Source organism: Myripristis murdjan, chromosome 5, assembly GCF_902150065.1.
Source record: "Myripristis murdjan chromosome 5, fMyrMur1.1, whole genome shotgun sequence".
NCBI lineage: Eukaryota > Metazoa > Chordata > Actinopteri > Holocentriformes > Holocentridae > Myripristis > Myripristis murdjan.
This window is the reverse complement of record NC_043984.1, coordinates 18,217,485-18,240,032: the sequence shown is the minus strand read 5'-3', so window position 1 is coordinate 18,240,032 and position 22,548 is coordinate 18,217,485. Positions and strand designations below refer to the sequence as shown.

Sequence of the window (22,548 nt, the reverse complement as noted above, 5' to 3'; positions counted from 1 at the left end):
AAGGCACTGATGCAAGACGGAGCCTATTGAGTACACTGCTTGTTTATTCTCTTGCAGACATATTAGATCCATGTGTTTTCTCCGGATAAAGTCATGGTATTGTTATCATCTTTGACGATATCACTGTCTGCCAGTGTTCATTAGTAAAAAGTATGTACACCTAACACTACAAAACACAATAATACTGGACTTCTTGAGCTCTATACAACAGCATCGATATAACATTGTCCAGAAAACCAGCCAAATCTACGCCAGTTTCTAGGGGAAAATACAGCGCAGCTCCTTCATATGGTCAGTTTGTTTGTTTCCTGGCACTTGCGCGTAGTGAAGACCTTCCCTTTGTGTCCTGAACTGTGAATATGAATACGGAGGGACAGGGGCCAACTGCAAACTGGCAGAGTTGTGATTTTCATTCCTGCACTACATCCAGATTCTGTCTGGAGGAGAGTCCTGCGGTGATTTGAGTTTCTTCTTGAATAAGAGGAGGAAGTTAGGGAAGATGTTGAGCATGGATCAAGTAATAGACGGTTGCCAGTAATCAGCACACTGCTGGCATTTACAGCACAGTCCTGCTGCGGTGCAAATTACACTGTTCCACTTCCCAGCCTTGTTGTACGGTTATGGATGCTGCAGGTCCAGTGAAGCAGATTTCACTGTAAAAACTATCAGTCAAGCACCATCAACGATACTCATTTCTTTTCACTTGATAAAACAAACTGTATATTTAGCACTAGAGTTCTGAATGCAGGTGGTTATGATGTTTCCATGAGATGATACATATTGCTATCAGACATTCCTGTCGGTACGTTGATATGCTGGTCCCTTTTTGAATTTGTGCTTCTGGTTAAAAGTGGACGGTGGCCTCTTAGTTCCCTCCAGACAGCAGGGAGGAGGGAAGAGAGGGCTGCCGTCGCTTCATCTCCTGCTGTAGCTGCTCCTTCAGTGTGGCCACCTGCAGAACAGACAATGGGAGACAAAATGTTCTCTGGATTACCAATCTATGGTGCACTATATTGAAGATTTAGACCATAATCCAGGCTGTGCACATTACACAGGACAAGGTACTAGGGGCAGATGTGAAATGTGGAATGAGACCACGGTGACATTCACACGTGGAGACACTGCTACTCAAGTCACCAGACACATTTACAACATCATAACATTGTCAGATTAACCCAGTGAAATCCATTTAAGAAGCCCTAAAAGAATGTGTTGTGGGCACAAACTGATTTCAGCAACACTACAATGGAAAACAATCTTTTTTTAATTATGCAAATCGTCATTTCTTTGCCCTGTATTAGATTATTAGATGCAGCTCAGTCAAAGGAAGTCAGCTTACAAGGGAAGACCTGGGCCAAGATGACATCAAAAACAAAACAACAGTTCCACAGAAAAGAATAAAATCTAATAAAGTAAAATACAGTGCGGTAATTAGATAAATACACTGAGTGGGGCAGCTGGCAGCCTCACTTCCTCATACTTGTTTTTCCGGAGGTTTGTTCTGTCAGTGGGCAGAAATATTCTGCTGACTGGTTTATTTATGGAAACAGGGATGCTCAGTCAGAGGCTATCAAAGGAGCTGAATCAGACTTCAACTGTGCATGGAAATGTAACTAGTCTGTGCTCTTGTTTGACCTTTGACCCGGCGTCTCTACCTGTTCCTCCAGGCCTTTGACCCGGTGGCGGTGCGCTCTGTCTCTGGTAGCGAGGGTGCGCTCGACTTCCCTGTAGTTGGTCCTCAGCCTGTCCGCCTCACGCTGGGCCTCGTCACGCTGCCTCAACGAGCTCTCACACACACTCTGCGACTGCTCCATCTCAGACAGCTGAGTCTTTTCATGAGACACACAGACGGAAGAAAGGGAGATGTGTGCCAAAAGAGGAAAAGGTAGAAATCCAGTGATTTGGGATGAGATGCAAAAACACTTAATAGCAGATATAGGAAAGACTACACATGGACATAAATAAAAAAAAAAAAAATACAAAAAAGACTAAATACCATGCTTATTCATGACGCCTACATTTCACAACAGAATAACAACAATTTAATGAGCAGGTCACAGAAACTGCACAGTAATAAACATTTCTGGGACCCTAAACACCTCAGCTGTTTACGGGGCAGGAGAAGACAAATGGTTAATAGGCCCTTGCAGACAGGCCTACATAAGGACAACCAATCATTTGCCACTTTGGCCTCTCTGCAGCCTGGAAATGGTATTACAGGCCTCCTGATGTGTAGTCCTTCATTTTAAAGTGACATTTAATTAAAAAAGAAAAGTCATGTTTGTGTGCAGTTAACATTTCTGAAATTCACAAAACATCATTGTAAACATCTTATTGTTGGGTTTTCTCCTCAAGTCACAGCATTTTATTACAGTTTGAGTATTCAGCTATGGGGAGCTTGGTTTTAAATTACTCTGTGGCAGGATGGATTTGGTTAACTGAGGCGAAGTAAACAAAGGCTCAAGATGTGAAGCTACTCTGAGCCGTCACACGCCTGCTGCAGAGCCTCAACACAGATATTAATAAACTTTAAGGGCTGTCTCCACATTCTTACGGAGCTCACCGGCCTGATTTATCTGCTCTTAGAGCATGTTTGTCATGTAACCATTAAAGCTAGATCGAGCCATAACTTTAGTTTAGCACAGTAACTAATACAAAATGAAGCCGCCTGAGAGACATGTAATCTTTGCTTGTCATCTTTCTAATCTTTCGCTTTAAAGCCTTGATTGTGGGTGCCACCTCTTGTATTTTACTTTTCAGATATATTTTTTTGAAGGAAGCAGTGTCATCTCTGCCCCAAGAAAGATTGGGTCAGAGATGAAAGACAAAAGCAAAACGGTCCTCAGCTGCTCATCATTCAGTGTCTAGCAGAGCAGATGTATGCAGAGCTGGAGGCCTCAGGCCAGTGGGCTGTAATTGTTCTGTAATGATTCCAGCCCACTTAAAATGGGGTTATAGTGGCCTGGCTTTAAGCTAGTAGAACCCCCAGAGCTTTCAGGAATAATCTACAGGAATTCTGGGAGGCTGAAATAAATACAGAATGCAAAAGTGATCTCCTATACTAACAATGTCTAGCCTGGCTGACTCACAAGTTTCTTTTTTAAATCACACACTCTGCACTTTCCACTGCATCTACCAAGCACAAGCTATCCTTATGTTTTACAGTGGCAATCACTGACAGGCTGTCGCTCACACTCACCAGACAACTGGCAGCATCTCCTTTCTCATGCTAACCAACCCCTCATTTCTCAAGGCAGCGAAGACAATACAAAACTATTTTTTAAACTGGAGTTTATGTGTGGTTTGAGAATGAGTGAAGGGGAAGAATTTATTCAAAGCAGAATAAATTAAAGCCAATCAATGGAATGTATTTGGCTGATTAGAGACCATTTACCCACTTTAAAGCATGTTTGTTTGGCTGTGTCCTTCCCAGTCAAGTATGATTGGGTCCAGGCAATTCAAGCTGTTGACACACTCTCTCGAGCTCTCACCTCACCGGCAGAGGTGTGAAAACAACAGCTAAGAAAATACATTCCATGGCAAGTCAGTGTCGCCAGGACTCACGCTGCTATCCAGCAGCATTTTGGCTTTCCTTGCCCAGTGGTTTAGACCCTGTTCTCACAATGCAAATATTAACTATGGTGTCTGCAATATAGTGACTGGAGTAAACTTACTGAGTGTATAAATGCTTGATCCTCAAATTTGGCCCAGACCATTTGCTGCATCTTATCCCGTCTCTCTCCCCTGTCTTTCCTGTCTCTCTCTACTATGATTATAAGATAAAGCAGAAATGCCCCCCCAAAAATGGTTTAAAAATAAATGTTTGGCCTCTCCCTACCTGCAGCAGAATTATCTGTTGCTGGGCTTCCTGCAGCTCTTGTTCAGTAGTGTTTAGAGAGCGGTCCAAGCGGCTTTTCTCTGCAGAGAGGCGCATACTGCCTTCTTCTGTCTTCAGCTTCTGGCGTTCAACCTAATGAGAGGTGCAGTTATACAAACATAACCAGTATAGCATGGGAACGAATGAAAGTAAAGCCATATGCGACAGAGGATAAACATACTAGACAGGTCTTGCTTTTGTTGTAAATAAAGGTGCAAGTGCACAACTGCATGTGGTCCTGACCTTATCCAGTGTATTTCTCAGTGCATTTTTGTCTTTTTCCAGCCTGGCAGCCTGCCTCTCAGCATCTTTCTTTTCGGTCTCAAGCATGGCAACGGCTCTCTGTAGCCCGCGCAGTCTTTCCTCCACAGTTGCCCGCTCCGTCTGCGCAGACTGGGCGCTGCGCTGGGCTTCCATAAGACTGGCTGAACGCTGGCGCAGAGCCTGCAGTATGACAAAGAGAGGTCATGAACAAAGACATGACTCCAGGGATTGTAAAGTCTAAAGAAATGGCTGTGGAATAGTTAATACATAATAGTACAAAAGTTGTAACGTCATGGCCTATCTTTTTTATCCACAGAGGATTTTTTCACTCTTTCCCAGCTCAGGTAGGGTCACAGCCCTGGGTCGGCTGCAGGTTAGTGGCGCTGAAGCTTGTAAAGTTTCAGCATCTTGCACAAGCAGCAGGTGCGACACCCGCATTTTCACAAAAACATGATTTCACCCCCCACACTTTTTCCTGAGGTAACGTTAGTTACCGCTGAAAAGCAACAAAGTTCACAAATGTAATGTTTGGCGGCTCTTCATCAGTATTTACAACTGTTTCCAGCAGCAGTCCTTCCTTGTTTACGATGGTTGCTAGGCAACAGTAACTTCACTCTTGTTCGTAGTTGGCGGCATGCATGTTGCTCGCGCGCACGCGCGCGAATGTAAACAATGCCTCCTCCTGTCGAAACGGTGTTTCAGTCACTCGCCGTCGACTGTGACAAGGAAACACAGATCAGAGGTTTGAAACGGATGGTTCCATATGTAACCCAGGTTCTCTGACTGGAGAGACTAGATCTAGTATACGATAGAGAACGGCTATTTAGGCTAACTAGTTGGTAATGGTTTTTTTTTGTAACTTTGTCTTAGGTGATAACTTATATCACCTAACATCAGACTTGAACATAAAGTTAACTGTTAAATAGCAGGTGGCAAACAAATTTAACTGAAGCAAATGGTAGCTTGCCAATTTCAACGACTCAAGGAAAAAAGACAATTAAAGTCTCACTGTTTATATTTTTGTGAAAGTCATTGATTATAGTATGTGAATGCTGGTGAATATAGTATCTTATAAGATATGTCTATAATCATAATAACAATAACAACAATAATTTATCATTATTATTATTATTATCATCATCATCATCATCATCATCATTATAATTAGTAGTATTATTGCATGACATTCTTCTTGATTTGGCATGTCGTGGAGACTGAACGGACGTCAAAGGTAGGAGGTTACGGTGCTCATGTCCCAACCCTAGATCCCCCACACTTTCAAAATCGCTGCTCTGCCCCTGCTCACAACACCTCTGTGCTGTCCCCTGATGATGATGATGATGATGATGATGATGGGGCAAGTAAAGAGTCTCTCCCATGTGCGTCTCCCTCACCTCTTGAGTGTTGGTGAGCTCAACGTCCAGCTCCTCCCGTCTCAGCTCGCTCTGGTTCAGCTCCCTCTGCAGACTCTGCACACGCTCAGTGAGGGTGGCCATGTTTCTCTTTGCCTCAGCCACAGATGAGCGGGCATCATCCATTTGTTCCTGAAAGGCACAGAGGAATACTCCGATCACCGGTGAGCTATCACTTGCATCAGCCAAGGACAATTTTTGCATCTCTCTAACTCACCTGTAGAAGTCTTTTGTCCTGTTCTGCTACACTCAGAGTCTTCTGTATTGCGGCCAGGCGGCCCTGCGTGGCACTGTGAGCCGCCGCAGCCTCCTGAAGGCTCTGGTTGAGGTACTGGGTCTTGTCTTTGAGCAAGGATTCTCCCTCCTGTGCTTTGAGCAGAGCCTGCTTCAACTTCTCCACCTCTCTCTGCAGCAGAGCCACACGGGTTTCGCCCTCTGCTACCTGAGAGACACAGATGTCTTTTCATTTCTTGAATCAATGTATGATTCAATGAGCAAACCATCAAAAACGGTGACCAAACTTTATGAACAATTCTTATTTTCTGTTACTATGGTTACAGGATGTGGTAAGTAAGGGATTTTGGAGCTGCTTCTGTTATACTGAATACTGCAAAATGCATTATGCTCAGATAGGAGCCAGCCCTCAGCTCAATATAGGTAAATTTTTCCTGTCCCCTTGTCAAACCAGACAAACTCAACTTTGTATTAAAAACAGTGCTTCTTGTATAGTGAATGCTGCTGCACATAACTCATGTATATAAACCCCAAATCGTTCAAATTTATCACTAAAAGGTATAAAAGGACAAGTTCCTGGCTGTGTTTGGGTTTCTTTTGACAGCTGTAGCCCTGGCCCGCTCTACCTGTTTGAGAAGAGAGTCATGGCGCTCCTGGGAGGCCTGGCTCTCAGCCTCCCTGTCTCCCAGGCTCAGTTTGAGTCTCTGCAGCTCCCCCTCCAGACTGCGCCTCCCCAGCTCCACCCTGGTGGCCCGGGCCTCAGCAGCCTCCAGGGCTTCTCTCAGACGCTTCCTCTCTGCCTCCAGACGCATTTCAGCTGCACGCTGCTTACTTAACTGATCCTGCAGAGGCGGGGGGGGGGAGTAGAGAAACATTTGAAACTTTTGTTGGTGAACATTTAGGCAGCAGATTCTGTTGTTATCTAACAGGGAGCTGAGTTTTAGAAGCAGAGTCCAGACGTATAGAAGGATAGGCAGACACTGCACAATGCCTGCTACTTAAAGGCAAGACAGACACACAGATGATCCACAGCTGGCTGCCCTCCTCCGTCTGTGCATTTACCTTAAATTGTCACGTTTCTCCTGTTGGCTCCTAATAAATCTTGCTGAGACTTTTCCAAAAATGCCTCTTTGTTCTAAAAGTGTTCAATTCCACACTTTTTTTTCTGCAGCCCCCACCCCCTCTTCAGCTCTGACTATCCCCTATATTCCTCATGCCACCAGCTCCCTCAGTCTTACCCACATGGCTCTCTTGATGTCCATGCTCCTCCTGTTGTTCAAAATGTGAATTGTTTTGTGTGTGTGTGTGTGTGTGTGTGTGTGTGTGTGTGTGTGTGTGTGTGTGAAGGTTGGCTTGATAAAACTGGACATATGGAGAGCTGACATGGAAACTCACAAGGGGCATCACATTGTGTGTGGCATCTGTTGTTATTATATTTCCCACCAGTTTCTCCTTCCACACCTTCAACAACCATCGAGCACTGGCATATGGTCGTCTTGGCAGATCAGAGGTCACTCACTGTGCATGTCGCAGTGCGCTTGCATAGTGTCGGTATACACGCACACGAGCGCATGGGTGTGTACCTGCGTGTGTTTCTTTTCCGTCTCCGAGGCTTGCAGCGCTCTCTCTAAATCCTTCACTTTGTCAATGAGAGCTCTTCTCTCCCTTTCTCCTCTCCTCACCACCTCCTCCTGTTGCTGCAGCAGCGTCTGAGTGGTAGTCAGGCGCCCATCCACACCACGTTTCCCTGCAAAACACACACAGATCACTTATACATGCAACAAAAACAGAATGGAGTGTTTGACAATATACATGTGCTTGGTTTGGGAGTGTTTTTCCTTTGATAGAGTGCTTAGATGAATAAAATGACATTCCACCTTCTTGGCATTCCTGCAGGGTGTTTCGTAGCTGAGTCAGACGGATCTCAGCAGAGTCTCTCTCCCCGGTCACCTCCTCTAGCTCCCGCTGGAGAGCCCCCAACTGGCATCGGGCATCATCCTTTACAACAAGCAAGAACCAAAGTCTTAAATCACATAAAAACAAGAACATGTATGGACTATGACAGGTGTATTATGATGAACCTTTCCTGTGTAGTGTGTCATGCTGTGCTGCTGCATTACCCGCTCTCTCTGTGCATCCCGGAGCTCTTGGAGGAAGTCTCGCAGACCACTTCGCAGCGTGTCCGGGTCAAGCTCTGGCAGGGGGAGAGGAAGAGGTGTGTTCCCCCTCTCAGGAGAAATGGGCCCTGAGATTGAAGTATTGTCAGGCGTATTGACCCCGAACTCTGCCAGAATGAAATGACATATACCAGAATTAGTGGAACAGCTCTTGTTTTTTTGTTGCAGCTTCAAAAGAAACACTGTCTTCAAATGAAATATTGTCTTATGTGGCATACTGTTGCTGTCCAGTGAAAAGGTTTTTGCAGGACAATAGTGGAATGTAATGTCATGTTTCACTCTCACCCTTAGGAGGTGACAGCGAGGCGCGTTGAGGGGAGATGCTGTGGTGGCGTGAGAAGCCGCTGGGAGCCGGCGAGCCTCCCCTCGGGCTCCTGCCCCGGCCTCCTGCCCCGATGCCCAGTGTTCGCGTAAGCGCCGACTGGAGGCTGCCCAAACGAAACTCCAGGTCCCTCCTCCCGGCCTCGGCCCGGGCCAGTTCTGCCTCTGTGGCAGCCAGTCGGCCCTGGGCCTCGCTCAGCTGCAGGCTGGACTGAGCGGCAGAGTCCTGAGCCGTCTGGGCGCGTAGGGCCAGGTTCTTGGCTTCGTCCTGCAGCTTCTTCTCACAGCCGCGCGCCTCCTGCAGCTGAGAAGTCAGCTCTCGCTCACAGCTGCGCCAACCTGACTCCGACTCCACCAGACGCTTTTGAATCATGGAAAGCTAGGGCAAAAAAAAAAAAAAAAAAAAGAGAGAAAAGAGGGAAAGACAGGAGGCATGACATTAAAGACAGCAGTCGTAGGTAAATCGGTAAGTCTAGAAAACTCTTTTCAGCCTCCTCCTCCCACCTCACCTCTTTCTTGATGGAGTTTCTCGCTGTTTCGGCTTCGGTTAACTTCTGTTTGAGAGTGAAAACTTCTTTCCCTCTCTCGTCATCCCTCTGCTCCTCCAGCGACAGCCGAGTCTGCAATTCTGCCACCTCCCTCCCTTTCTGCTCTTTCTCTCCATCCAGAACCTTCACCTGGAGCCAAGAAAAGCACACATCATCACACACCCACTCTTCTGAAAACGTTCACAGTTGCCTGTTTTCTGTTGACTACATGTAAGTCCAGACTGAAAACCAAAGCTGAATGGAATTTTGTATTCAAAGCGCCTCTTTACAGTGAAGCGGCTTTTTGCTTATTTGCTTGTTCCAGAGGTGGGAATGAGTATCGCCGGGGTGACTGACCTGTCTGCGGAGCTCCTGGAGCTCTCGCCGCGCCTCAAGTCGTGACCTTTCCACCTCTCTCAGGCAGCTGCGCAGCTCAGTCACCTCCTTCTGGGCCGATGAAAAACTCTCTTCCAGCACAGCAAGTCTTTGCTCCTTCTCCTCACACTGTCGCTTCACACTGACATGCACACACAAACACGCGCACAGTGGCTATGAAAACATTCAAACATGCACATGCACCTCTTTCATTTGTGTTATTGCTGATTTTTTCTTTTACCTGATTCTTTCTGTTTCGGCACTTCTGAGACTTTCTCTTAGCTGGGTGTTTGACTGGCTGAGAGTGTCCCTCTCCTTGGTGAGATCACCGAGGGTGCGGTGTAGCTCTATGCCATCTCTCCTGTGGCCCTCAGCAGCCTCCTGGGTTTGGTTGAGACGCCTCTCCAGGTCCAGCATGTCGCGCCGCAGCTGGTCTCGGCTCTCCTCGCTGGCTGAGAGAGAAGTTCTGCACTGCTCCAGCTGGAAAGGAGAATGTAATGTTGGGTTATTATACTTTGCAGAATACAATCATACCTGCAAAACGTAAGATATGATATGATAAGGGTTTTTATTTTCACAAAACTATTTTTCCATTATTGATTTGTTACTTTTAAATGAGTGTTTCTTCCACCACTGTATGTAGCATCCTCTCACCTCTTTGAGAGCAACATCAGCGTGTGACTGTAAGTCGGTGCAAGTCTCCCGCAGACTCTGCAGTTCCCGGTCATGAGCACAGGCCGCATCCTCCAACCGAGAACAAAGCTCCTGCAGCTCGTTGGTCAGAGCCCCGACTCTAGTCTGGAGAAAAAAAAAAAAAAGAAAAAAAAAAGAACTCAATTAATCTTCCTTCTGGTTTTGTGCTGACAAATCAAGAAAGGATGCAGCAACGAGAGAAGCTGAATTCAGACAATAAAACAAAATCACTGTGTTGTGGCTTCCTACCTGCTCCTGTTCTCTGTAATGAGCTGCCTCCCTGGTCATGCGCTCAGCCTCCAGCGCTGTAGCCGACAGGTCGGCCTGCAGCGTGGACACTCGGTCAGACAGCACTGCCTTCTCTGCCTCCTTCAGGGAAAGGGCCTGGGAACAGGAAATAGGTCTTGTGACATACAGGTGGAGCCTTAATGTAGCACAGTGTAGCTGCGCTGTATCTGCATGGCCTCTCCGAATCCTGAACCCGACTCATTCAGACCTGTTGTTTCTCAGTCTCAGCCTGCAGGAGACACTGATCTCTATCATGTTGAAGGCTCCTCACTTCATCCCTCAGGTCCTCCTTCTCTCTCTCTGCTCTGAGGACCTGATCCTCGGCCTCCTGTCTGAGCTTCCGCAGAGCTGCCTCCTGCTCCATCAGCAGGCTGTGGCGAAGGGTTTCCTGTGGAGCAGAACAGTCAAGGGCCCAAAAACTTAAACATGGATTACACAATCATGTGTATCAGCAGCCTAGTAACAAGCTTAAATGTGAAAACAGGTCTGCATGCAGTGCTTTAAGTAACACTGAACCTCCTCACCTTTTCTGAGGCCAGTCTCTCGACCTCCTCCTGATGTTCAGAGATGGCGTTGCGTAAGGCCTGCTGGGCTTCCAACTGTGCAGCGCTCAGTTCCTGAGTCAGAGCCTGTCTGCTCCTCTCAGCCTGGGCCAGTGCATTCTCCCCATCTGAGCGCACACGCCTCAGCTCGGCTGAAAACCCCGTCCAGAACACAACCAAATACAATTAGTTTGTTGTTGTTCTGTCATTATGTTACTGAGCAATTGTCTTTCTCAGTTTACCAAATGGCTTTAGTTTAGTCATTTGGGATACCAAGAGGCATATTTGTGTCATGATTTCCAGCTGTTTCTCTCCTCTGCCCTTTTGCTGTTTAACTCTATAAATCCACCCCAAATCTGTTCACAATCCTTCCTCTTTCTTTGCTTTTACATATCTTCTTTGCACATTTCTGTCTATTTCTGCTGTTGCCGCCTCGTCCCTCACCTGTTGCAGTCTCACAGCGGACTCGAAGACTTTGATTCTCTGTTTCCAGCTGATCTCTGCGAGACTCCATTTGCACGAGCTGCTGCTGCACCTCAAACAGGCTCGTCTCCAGGGACTCCCGCTCCGATCTGCAGGGGCAGAGACTCAAACACTAGTAACACAGACAGGTACGTCCAAATGTATGCTCTCAACGCTAAGCACATGCACAGCCAACATGCACACACCTGAAGGCAGTCAGCTCCTCTGCCAGCATGGAGTTCTCCCTCTCAGATGCAGTCAGCTGCACCACCAGCGCTGCTCTCTCTCGGGCCAGTTCTGCCCGACCACGACCGGCCTCCTCCAAGGCCACTTCCTGCCGCTGGCCTTCTCCTCTGATAAGACCTAACTCTGATCCCAGAGAGCTCACCTCGCCGCACAGCTATCAACAAAGGCCACACAGGCACAAAGTGAATGACGAGAAAAAAAAACACCAGGAGCCATAAAGGTATGAAATGGAGTTGAAAAGAAAAGGAATATGCAAAGGGAGAATCCGCCATGATATTCAAATCATTGCAGGAGTTTCAGAAGAAAAGTTGTGATTTACAAATTACTGTTCCTTCCTTTTTTTCACCTGCCTCATCTAATTCTGCCTTAGTTAGTGATTTCCTGCATTATCAAGAATGTCTTTGACATCCTCTGAGGAATGGGCACGAATTTGTTGCATTCAACTGTGGCTTTAAGTGTGGATAGGGACAGCCATAGCCATTGTGATGACATAGTAAGAGCAAGACAGCAAGTTTTTCTAGATGATAAAAAGTGAGAGTCATATTCCTTGATCAAAATGCTACAAAATGCTACATTCTACAATGAAGTTCTGTCTGTGTGATTGTTGAACATTAGTGCAAAATAAAGTCTGGAAAGAAACCCAAGCACTTTGATTCTGAGGGACTGTTGATGTTTTAGGTTTTGAGCATTTAACTGCAGGAATAATAAAAAAGACACCATCAAACAACAGATATGCAAGGAATACATCCAAAATAACTGCTTTTCAATGGTATTACCAGGTTTTAGGGTTTATTTTACTTTCCAGTGATGATGCATCATAATCTATTATGTACCTGAGTGACTTTATCCTGCAGTTTAAGTCTCTCAGACCTGAGACTCTGGAGCTCAGCCTCCATCCCAACCCGGCTCAGCTCGGTGTCCTGCAGTGACTGGTGCAGCGTGATGCGGGCAGAGTCGAGCTCCAGCCTGTCCTGCTCCAGCCGGACCAGCTCATCCCTGATGGTCAGCTTCTCCTGCTCCGCCTCCCTCCTCTGAGCCTGCAGCAGGGCCTTCTCCTCCTCCAGCTGAAGGGATCGGTACAAGGCTCAGTGAGGAAACTGCTTGACACTTGTGCAACCCCGTAAGAGGTCACATACACATAATGATTCTCCTACCTGGATGATGATGGTGTTCAGGTCAGCTTTGTCCTGGGCCAGACCCTCATTCATGCTGCCCATCTTGGCCAGAGAGTCCCGGAGAGCCGCTTCCTCAGACTGGAGCTTATTAACCAGCAGGGAGAGTTCTGCATTGCTGCTCTCGGCCTGGACAGAGACAGAGCATTATCATCACAAACAAAAGAAGAACACAGAAAAAATGGGAAAAAATGAATGAAAATGAAAAAGCAAACATTGCAGGTTGACACCCGCCTGACTTTTGTCTTACCCGAGCGAGCGATTCAGAGAGTTGGGCTTTTTCTCGCTCCAGCAGCTGCCTCTCAACCTCCCCCTGCTGGTGGGTCTCCCTCACTGCAGATAACTCCCCGCGCTGCACTGAGGCTCGACCCTCACTCTGCTCCCATTGCCTCTGACTGCATCAAAACATAACATATACAATAACAACACATTTTTGATTTCTGGGTAGGACACTTCTATAAGAACCGGGGTCTGCGTGTGTATTCATTTGCCTGGCATGCATTTGTGTGCATTTGTCTTGCATTAAAGAAACACAGTCTACATTTGTACACAAGGCAGGACGTTAGAAGTCAGGAAGAAGGAAATTCTGGGAAGCTGTGGTCTTTTGAGTGACTACATGCACAAATATACACTATGGCATTTTGTTTTTACTGGTTGAATGTCCTCATCCCATTTACTTAATCAGTTAGGTCACTCACACTCTCTGAGTCTCTGCCTTGGCCCGGTCTCTCTCCTGAACGGACGCCTCCTTCTCCTCTCTCTCATGATCTCGTTCTCGCTGTGCGGAGGTCACCGCCAGCTGCAGCCTCTCACAGTCCATCTGCAGGATCTGCGCACTGCTCTGTGCTGCCTGCGCTGTCTTCTCCAAGCTCACCTTCTCACTAGGAGGAGCAAGACAAGACAAGGGGAACAAATAATGAAAAGAGAAGATACAATAAGACAGTATGTTGTAGAGTTATTGTGCACTAAAAGATCCAAGACTTGGACAAGTGAGGATTGGGAAGTAGCTCGTAAACACGGTGAAAACTATCCATTTACCCGGCCAGTGCGTCTCTCTCCTGCTTCAGACGGTCTCTTTCTCTCTGGGTGGTCTCCCTCTCTCTCTGAGCAGCATCCCGCTCTCCCTGCAGGGCTTGGTTACGCTGCTCTACATCTTTTTTGGCTGACTCGCTCTCTGCAAGCTGCCTGCGCACCTGCTGTAGCGATGACTGGGCAGAGAAGAGACGGCCTCGAACATCCTGCAAACAACAGGACAAGACAGAAGAGTAGATGATTGACTGTTGAGAGGTAAAGGCAAAGTAATCGTTTCACTCTATATCGATGGCAACCTGCTATATCTACAGCAGTGACAGAAATAAAAGGAGTTTATGCTCTACTAGAGTGTGGGTGGATGTTTGTATAGAGGTTAGGCAGATAAAAATTTTCAAATTCAAACTCAAACTGCCAGATCAAATCCTGACTGGCAAAAAAAGCTGAGCAGGTGAAGTGAATGAAGTATAGTTCCACTGTCACGGTGCCATTGAGTAAGGCATTTCGGCTCCATTACTGTGGCATTGGAGCTGGTTACAAGTCACCTGCAGCAGGAGACTGAGGCTGTATCTGGGCAGCTTGAAGCGGACTCTTGCTGAAAGAGACTCAATGTGCAGCAAATCTTTCCCAAAGGTTAAAAATTACGCAAATATCATCCCTCTTCAAAGGTGCATCAGGGTGAAAAATGAAAGTATTACGATGAAAAACAGTGGAGTAAGTATTCGGGGAGGATAGATAAGAGTTTGCTGGAGTATTGCATTGAGATGAAGAGAGACGGGAAAGGTCACAGCAGACTGGAAACCCCATAAATCACAACACACAGAAACTATCTGGATGGATAGATTGCACAGGGCTTAAGTGGGAAAATATCTTTTTTTTTTGTATTTTGGATTAACTGTTCCTTTAAGCACAACTGCATCCAGCATGGTATCCATCCTTAATCTATGTAATGAAATCTGTGCGTACAGCTGAGCACTGTGTGAATACACGAAAACACTGTATTCCAACAGCAGCGTCTGGGATCATTTCTCACGCTGATGGTTTAAAAATGGATGAGATACCTGCAGCTGGAGCTGCCTGTTGGCCACTGCAGAGCGCAGAGCAGACAGGCCTGCCTCTGGGAGAGGAGCCAGGGAGTAGACGCGAGTGGGTGAGGAGGATCTGCGAGGAGACAGGGAGCGGTGCGGAGAGCAGCCGCGGATCAAGGCTAACAGAGGAGCTGCAGAGTTGTCCTGGTCCGCCTCTGAGGATGACTCTCCATCTGACACGACAGTCTGTAAAACGAGATTCAAATGAGACATTCCCATCATTGTGTGATGATGATGATGGTGTGTGTGTGTGTTTGTGTGTATATGTGTATTTGTGTGTTTACCTGGGCAATGTCCCGTAATGTGTCTAGCAGTGTCTCAGTGTGTGTTCTCATCATCTGCATGTCCGTCTCATTGTTATCGCTCCGTTCCTGAGAGAAAACCAGTATAAATGAAGTGCACAGACATTATTCAGCTGCAGCTGCTGGCCAATAAGAAACCGAAACAGCCGGAGCCACAATGGCCAACTCTCACCTCAAGCCTCCTCGTCAAGACAACAACATCTCTGTCTTTCTCCTCAATTTGGCCCTTCAGTCTCTCTCCCTCTCGCACTGACTCCGACAACCTGGAAGGTGAACACATAAGAAAAGGTATGTTAAATTTCTTTTTCAGTTTATTGTCACTCATCTGATGACAAAATTGGCATGAGCACTCAAGCCTCTGGGCTCACTGACCTGACATTGAGCTCACTTCTCTCTGCATCTGTTCTGGTCTGAAGATTCATCATCTCCGTCACTCTTTCTCTCAGCTGCTGCTCCAGCTGAAGCCGCAGGGCTGTCTCCCGCTCCAGGGCCAGAGCCGTCTCTCCGTCCCGGCTCTGCAGCGTGGCACACACACCTGCGCAGGACACCTGTGCAGAGTGGGACGTCCGAGCCAGCTCATTACGCATGTCTGACAGGTCCCTGCCATCGAGAAGGAGGGGAGAGTGGACATTGTGTTAGCATCATATTATTCTATTTTTAGTAAATCCTTATTTCTCTGAGCTGTCCTTGCAAAAAAGCAGTTTTGAGAAGACAGCATTGCCTGGTCTTTTTAAGTACTGTAAACACCAGAGGCACTGAATCCTAAATATGAAACACAATATGAAACATGCATGTGCACACTCTCCAAAGTGCTCACATTTTGAGTCACATGTGAGTGAGTCACATTTTGTTCTGTGCCTTCATTTAAGTGCAAGTCGGGTCAATAGTTGTATTGCATTTTGCAAACTGTTGATTTTTACCTTTCAGTGGCAGTCTTCAGTTCACAGATGTGCCGACGGAAGCCGACGACTTGCCGCCACAGCGTCAGCAGACGACTGTGCTCACTGCTAAAATAACTGTGGAAAGACTGAAAAAGACGCCAGAGACAGGGGAGACAAAGATAATCAGAAAAATAATCTTTAAGTCACATTTCTTCAGATAAGTCGCTTTATTTTTCTGGCAGATATCCATCCCCCTACCTCTTCCTCTCTTCTCCAGTCAGACTCCTTTTGCTCCAGTTCCTCTCGGGCTTTCGTCCAATCAGCAGTGAGCCTGCGTATGTCCTGGCTGAGCGCCTCATTGGCCAGACCAGCCTGCTCCAACTGCTCCCTCAGCATGGCATTGACTGCAGACAAGCTGCTGCTCCTGCAAACACAACAACATCACAAGTCAGCAGCTAATCAATCAAACTCATCGAACGAGTCGCGGGAAATGGGAAGCTGGACAGAAATTCCCAATATTCTGAGATGTGTTCAGGAGATTCAAATCGTCCATGCATGTTACATCACCTTTGTTGTTCCTCCTCCAGCCGGATTAAAGCATCCTCTAGGTTGCTGCTGGGTTCATCTTCATGGCGACTGTTTGATGTTTCACTGTTACCCTAAACAAGATAAACAACATTTGACTATGAAAAACACTATACAGACAATGCGGCGGCGTGGATAGAGTACGGCCACCATATCTAATGTCATGACAAACTTACACTTAGCCTGTGCTGCTCCAACTCAGATGACCTCTCCTGCAGCATCTGCTCTAGATCCCCACACTTCTTTTTGTACTGAAGTACCTGAAATTGGCAATAAAAATATTACGGTCTGTCACACTTGGACAGACCGTAATATTTTCAGCATTTCGGCAAAGCTCAAAATGCTGAAACGCACATACCTTGGCCTGCAACTTCTGCACAAGCTGCGCCTGCCTCTGCTGGCCCTCCTGGTAGGCGGTGAGTTTGCGCTTGTAGGCCGCTTGCTCCTCGTCCAGCCGCCTGCGCAAATCCACATTCTGTTGTGCCAGGCTGCGGGACTCCGATGAATCGTGGTCCCCGTTTCCCGTTTCAAATCGCAGCGCCTGCTCCAGCTGTGGATGTAATTAAAAGTAAGAGGGAGGGCTGATGTTTAATTTTGCACAAGGTCATTTGCCAGAACAGTCGCATTCCTGAATCCTGATAGATCTACATAGATGTGAGCAGATTATTATGTGCAAGGATAAACAGCAGTGTGCATTTTTAAAAAGAAAAAAAAAAAGTCTGACATGATTTACACTTGGGTTGATTAACATTTAATTGGGACCAGTATGCCCCTAATTTTAATAATAGAAAAATGATACATGCTGTTTGTGCTGTGGTGGGATATTTACACTCACAAAGCAGACATATGCTGCTTAATACCGAACTTGGGAAAACTGCCTTTAGTATCTCTGAGCCCATTAACATGAGAGAAGGTTTTTAAACAAACAAACTATTCATTTTTGTGTTTAATTATGTTTTTTCTATGACATTTTATGTTACATTAAATGTCTTAACCCATAGTAGTTTGCATTTTTACATTGTTTTGTTGTTCTGTATCTTATCTCTCTGTATTTTATATGGCCAAATGTGTTTAATCTGTAACTCGACACAACTGTAAGATGAGAAATCTTCCCTAGTGGTTCTCTTGATTTAAATAAAAGCTTAATTATACCCAAACCTGTGTGTAAGACAATCTACATGCAGTTCTATGATATTATGTTCACAGTAGGAACTCCAAATTCCTCTCTCAACCTCTTCTGTTTGTTAGCATGTGTACAGTATGACTGTAATGTGGTTGGCCACTTTGTAAACATATGATTGGTGCTGATGAGTAAAGAGTTAAAGAAGCTTTAGATGTTTCAAACTACCCTGTAGCACTTCTTAATGAACAAGCGTGAGAGAGAGAGTAATCATGGATGTTGAAATTTTATGCTTTAATGACAAAATAAGCAATGGTATTGTCAGTGTCTGCTCTGAATCCCACAGTTCTCAGATATTTATGCAAAATAAATCATGCAATTAGTTTAACTAGTATGGCAGGAGGCTTGGCTAAAGCGTGTTGCCATCCCGACACTGAGCCAAACAAGTAAATTACTTCATATGGGGAAAATGGAAAAGGCTTCAGAGAAATGCAACTTATTCAAAACACTGATTTTAAATAGTTCTTTTACGTCAAATAAATCTCTCTGCTGAGAAAGACGTTGCAGTGAAACCTCTAATGGTTAATGATTTGGGGAATCTGTAGTTCAGTAGGAGCTGGAGTAAACTAAACAGCTGTCCCCAATGAACATCTTTTCACTCAGTGTGTGAGGCTGTTTGTTTGAACATTTATAAGCATCTATGAATTTTGAAAAGAAAACATTTTATTAGGAGGAAAACATTTCTCCACAACGGCTACCGTTTGTTTTTGGGCCCAGACTTGCACACTGCCCTGACTTTGTCCAACCAAAACAACATAAAGCGCCCACCCACTAGACCTCATCTCTTCTCCCCTGAAGCCCCTGTTTACAGTCACCCTGGGTGACAACTGCCATAGCAACATGCCACTTCACTTCATTCCAGCCCCCGTCACCAGGGAGACCAGCAAATCTCTCCCGACAAAGAAAATACTGAAATGAGAAAAAAGGGAAAGGGGTCCTGTGTTCATTCTAGGCATAAATGTCTGTTTAACCTGGCCAAAATTGATTTTTTTTTTCAATGAGTATTTAACAGAGAGTCTTGTGTTGGCACTTTCTATAGAGAGAGTGCAAATAATTGGTTAATCATTTACAAAAGTAATTAAATAGCAATAAACAAGGATCTTCCTACCAATGATCTCTCTTTCTCTCTGTCGAATCGTCTCTCATCGAATCTCTTTATCCAACTGCTAAGGCCAACTTCCACTTATCTGTCCTTGTTTCAGCTCTTTGCACACCTCTACCTGTTTAGCCATGTGTTTCTGCCGCTGGTGTTGTTGTCATTGTGTCTGCCTTACCCTCTCACTAATGGCACCGTACTTGATGGCGAGCTCATCTCGATCGGCTCTGCTGTGGGCCAGCAGGTCCTCCAGCCTCCCCAGCTCTCCCTGCAGCACCCGGTTCTCCTCCTGGAGGGACATGACGGAGGACATGGCTCCTGCTGCTTAGGGAGACACAGAGAGAGAAATCAGATTTAAAAAGCAGGGAGTAGAAGCAATGGTCTTGATTTGACGACACCAGCGTTGCCTTAAAAATTTTAAAAATAAATATTAAGGGGACTGCAGTGGCTTACAGCTATCGTTGAGGTTCTTTGTGACGATTTCCCGGACTCGAGCTGGTAGACATGTAGGAGTGGCGTCTGGTGAAGGGCCTCGGACCGTCAGCCTCTTCTCCTCAGACAGAACGCTCTCCTCCAGCTTCTGACATAAAAAGCAGGCATCTGGTTATTAACACGCAGACAATGAGAGAGGAAGAGACAGGGACAGAGAACAGAGAGGCTGCTGCACACCTGATAAGGACACATCCTCTCTCAAACATGAAACACAGCTCATACAAAGGAACTCAATACAATGTTTGGGGAACTGAATGATAGAGAAGCTCTAATTATGCACCTAGTGCTGTGAGGCCAGGTGACACCACATCAAAACTCCTGCCTGATGAAAACACAATACCGATCCATCCAACACCACACACTCGCGCGTCACACCAAGCGCGCCCGCGACGCACCAGATCACACTCACTTTCTGTATTATGAGTAAAGATGAGAAGACAAGAAAATGTCAGGGCTACTTCACCTGGATCACAGACTCCAGTTTAGACTCGGAGTCTGGATTTTCCGGAGCGCTCATTGCTGCGGCAGCTACAACGTCCTTGCTTGTCGGAAATAGGATTAACGCGTCTATTAACGCGACGGATTCATCAATTTGTCCGCGTCGTTTTCCAACCGGGCCGACAAATTAGAGAAGTTCATAACCTAGAGAGCTATTTGCAGGTGGAGCGGAAAAAACTCTGGTCCTAGTCGGCTTGGATAAAGTGGAGAAGTAAAGGGACCGTCCGGTGCGCGTCCCCTCCTCTCTGAGGAAGCCAGGCAGAGATTGAGGACAGCAGGATTAGCAGGTTTTAAGATGCCTCCCCCCCGTGGACACACACACACACACACACACACACACACACACACACACACACACACACACACACACACACACACACAAACACCCCACTCTCACTGTGTGCGCATTCACCTCCAGTCCTGTAAAAAAAAAAAAAAAATGCTGCTATTCAGCTGCAAAGCGAGAACGAGGTGAAATAAACTTTAAGAGGCGCCCAAAAGTTCAAAGTATGCTCTCACCTTCAGTCACAAATGATGGACCAGTTTTTTATAATCCACTCATAAAACAGAAAATAAAAAAATAAATTAGGATATCAACACTTTTGCATGCAAATGCCATCACCAAACTGAGTTATCCACATATTCATAAACTTCGTGCGTGTGTGGTCCTATTTTTTCAAAGGACACTTGTGGATTTTTTTTTTTTTTTCAAATTATTATCTGAAATATTTTAAAGTAATAAAAGTTAACCAACAGTTTTGCCAGCTACCGTGAAAGTATTTCATGCTAAGTGCCTCAGAACTGCACTCCATCCTGATAGAAACTGAGACAGAAACAACCACATGCAACCGTAAATCATATTCTTACAAAAAGCAGCCTACACAGTTATGAGTCCAAACTATAACAAGCACTAAGCCATCAAGAGCACGAGGCTTTCTGTTTGCATTGCCATAGTTACAAACAAGAGGTTCATTATGTCAGCACCAGACCCCCCATTCCTCAGAGCAGCATCCAACCCAGCACACACACACACACACACACACACACACACACACACACACACACACACACACACACACACACACACACACAGAGAACACAGTTACTACAAGCACAACACAGCCTAAAACCAGTTAATAAAGAAGCAATGCTGTAAATGTTCATTCACAGATAAGGACAGTCAGCAACATTAGCACAGCTGTAACTTCGGTTTGTCCATATCTTGTTCGAGCATTTAATAAGATGGACTAAAGAGCGGTCGCCTGCGTGGGTCCCCTTCAGTAGATTTTACATTGAACTTGGTGTAAATTCTCAACATGTAAGTCCAATTGTTATGTAATATGACATTTGCACAGACAATAATCTTGATCAACTAGATTCAACTATAGATTTTTTTTTTTTAACATCTATGGCGCCCCCTATTGGTCTGTCAACATGTTGGCAAGATGGCCAGCACAGATTTACTTAAAGTTTGAGATAGATAGATAGATAGATAGATAGATAGATAGATAGATAGATAGATAGATAGATAGATAGATAGATAGATAGGTCTTAAAAAGCTCTAGTCCTACACTGGATCGATCTGTAGTCTAAGATCAGAGGTTCAACACTGCCAAGACTCACTCTGTCTGAAGTCACATGAGGATAATGTACTGCTCCCTGATGGAGTAAATGTCACCGGCTGCAGGCTCATCACCGTGGCCGGACTAAGCCTGATTATAGTTGAATGTGCCCAGGTAAGCTGTGTGATGCGATTCACAACCACCACCAGTGATGCAGAAACAAATGAAGACCTGGGTAAAGTTTAACCAGCCCATCATAAGGCAGACCACGACCTGTGCAGCCAACCAGTCACCTGTTACCATTTATCCTCTTGCAACACTTTGGCATCGCTTACTGCGGTGTATTTAGGCCACTGTGTCACTTTCTGTCACCATCCTATCAGTTTAATTCTTCAACTTCAGTGACACAAATGCACCCAAAAGGACACGCCCAGTTTTTAAAAAGTTCCGGAGGGAGATGTGGGGGCTAATGCAGACATCAAACTCAATTAAACTAATAATGATGAATTTGGACTTTTAGGCTTGGCATAAAGAATTGTGCAGTGGATATGTTCCCCTGTGATCCCGATCGCATCCTGGATGCAGGGCTCACACCGAGATGTCCACATCAGCCCCCGGAGCGAAAATACTACTTCCCTGTGTGATTTCCATCCTCACCTCGACTGATCGGCCTGTTGCATATCATTCGGATTTCCTTCCATTCCTCCAAAATCAGGCTTATGATGGGTACAGGGGAGAGGTAAAGCCAACACATAACAACAACAACAACATCACGGTGGTAGTGGTGCCTCTGCGGTGTCAGCAGCTTGCAGGAATAATGTTGCCTTGTTCCGAAAGCGTCTCCATGCTTTTTCCGGGGAGGGACTTCCAGTTCACAGTGCCGAGAGAGCAGCACTGCAGTCGACATGGACATGATGATCACATTGTCATCATGTTGTCATATGACCACACTTCCAATTTCAGCGATAGTCTTTTAATGCTACGTTGGAGGGTCTGCAAATGGTAACGTGTACCTCCATGCTTTCCGTCATTCTCGCTTTTTTTGTTCAACAGCGAATTACGACCTACACGAGGCTGACTAGCTTCTGGAGAGGGCCCACCAAAACGACTCATAAAAACGGTACAAATTGATTAAACATATAACCGTGCTCCATTACTTCACTTTAACAAGAGCGCATTTGAATCCACCGTAGCCTGATCAGACTAACTGATCATTCATGAAAATTTGGGGGATTTTTTTTTTTT

At 45.8% G+C, this 22,548-nt stretch overlaps 1 protein-coding gene across 7 annotated transcripts; it reads right to left on the bottom strand.

Moving 5' to 3' along the window:
* Window positions 1-26: 26 nt before the first annotated feature.
* crocc (ciliary rootlet coiled-coil, rootletin) lies at window positions 27-22,104 on the bottom strand. Of its 7 annotated transcripts, none has more exons than XM_030050646.1 (37): window positions 21,961-22,104; window positions 19,205-19,331; window positions 18,930-19,072; window positions 16,834-17,025; window positions 16,652-16,735; window positions 16,458-16,549; window positions 16,149-16,314; window positions 15,930-16,036; window positions 15,382-15,609; window positions 15,182-15,272; window positions 14,992-15,078; window positions 14,681-14,893; window positions 13,629-13,828; window positions 13,289-13,471; window positions 12,841-12,985; window positions 12,573-12,719; window positions 12,252-12,482; window positions 11,379-11,572; window positions 11,155-11,282; window positions 10,693-10,862; window positions 10,377-10,556; window positions 10,130-10,264; window positions 9,842-9,985; window positions 9,429-9,667; window positions 9,170-9,329; window positions 8,795-8,962; window positions 8,250-8,664; window positions 7,908-8,071; window positions 7,665-7,785; window positions 7,371-7,534; window positions 6,414-6,629; window positions 5,771-5,995; window positions 5,536-5,685; window positions 4,121-4,321; window positions 3,839-3,970; window positions 1,656-1,829; window positions 27-952 (listed from the first exon to the last, which is right to left on the bottom strand). In XM_030050646.1, the coding sequence occupies exons 3-37, from the start codon at window positions 19,062-19,064 to the stop codon at window positions 866-868; spliced, it is 5,868 nt and encodes a 1,955-aa protein (XP_029906506.1). In that variant the 5' UTR covers window positions 19,065-19,072; window positions 19,205-19,331; window positions 21,961-22,104; the 3' UTR covers window positions 27-865. The 7 variants fall into 7 exon arrangements, 5 of the variants coding, with proteins under 5 accessions (XP_029906506.1, XP_029906502.1, XP_029906503.1 ...); XM_030050642.1 differs by lacking the exon at window positions 21,961-22,104 and adding an exon at window positions 19,707-19,994 and having other exon boundaries at window positions 18,930-19,075; XM_030050643.1 differs by lacking the exon at window positions 21,961-22,104 and adding an exon at window positions 19,707-19,994.
* Between the last annotated feature and the right edge of the window lie 444 nt (window positions 22,105-22,548).

Bases quoted from the DNA above. Each gene is read 5' to 3' on its own strand.
- crocc (XM_030050642.1), bottom strand. From the start codon at position 19,760: ATGAGCGCTCCGGAAAATCCAGACTCCGAGTCTAAACTGGAGTCTGTG. The intron at 10,265-10,376 runs GTCTGAATGAGT...TCCTGTTCCCAG, and splicing joins CTGAGACTGAGAAACAACAG to GCCCTTTCCCTGAAGGAGGC. The intron at 9,330-9,428 runs GTAAAAGAAAAA...TGTGCATGTCAG, and splicing joins GCCGAAACAGAAAGAATCAG to TGTGAAGCGACAGTGTGAGG.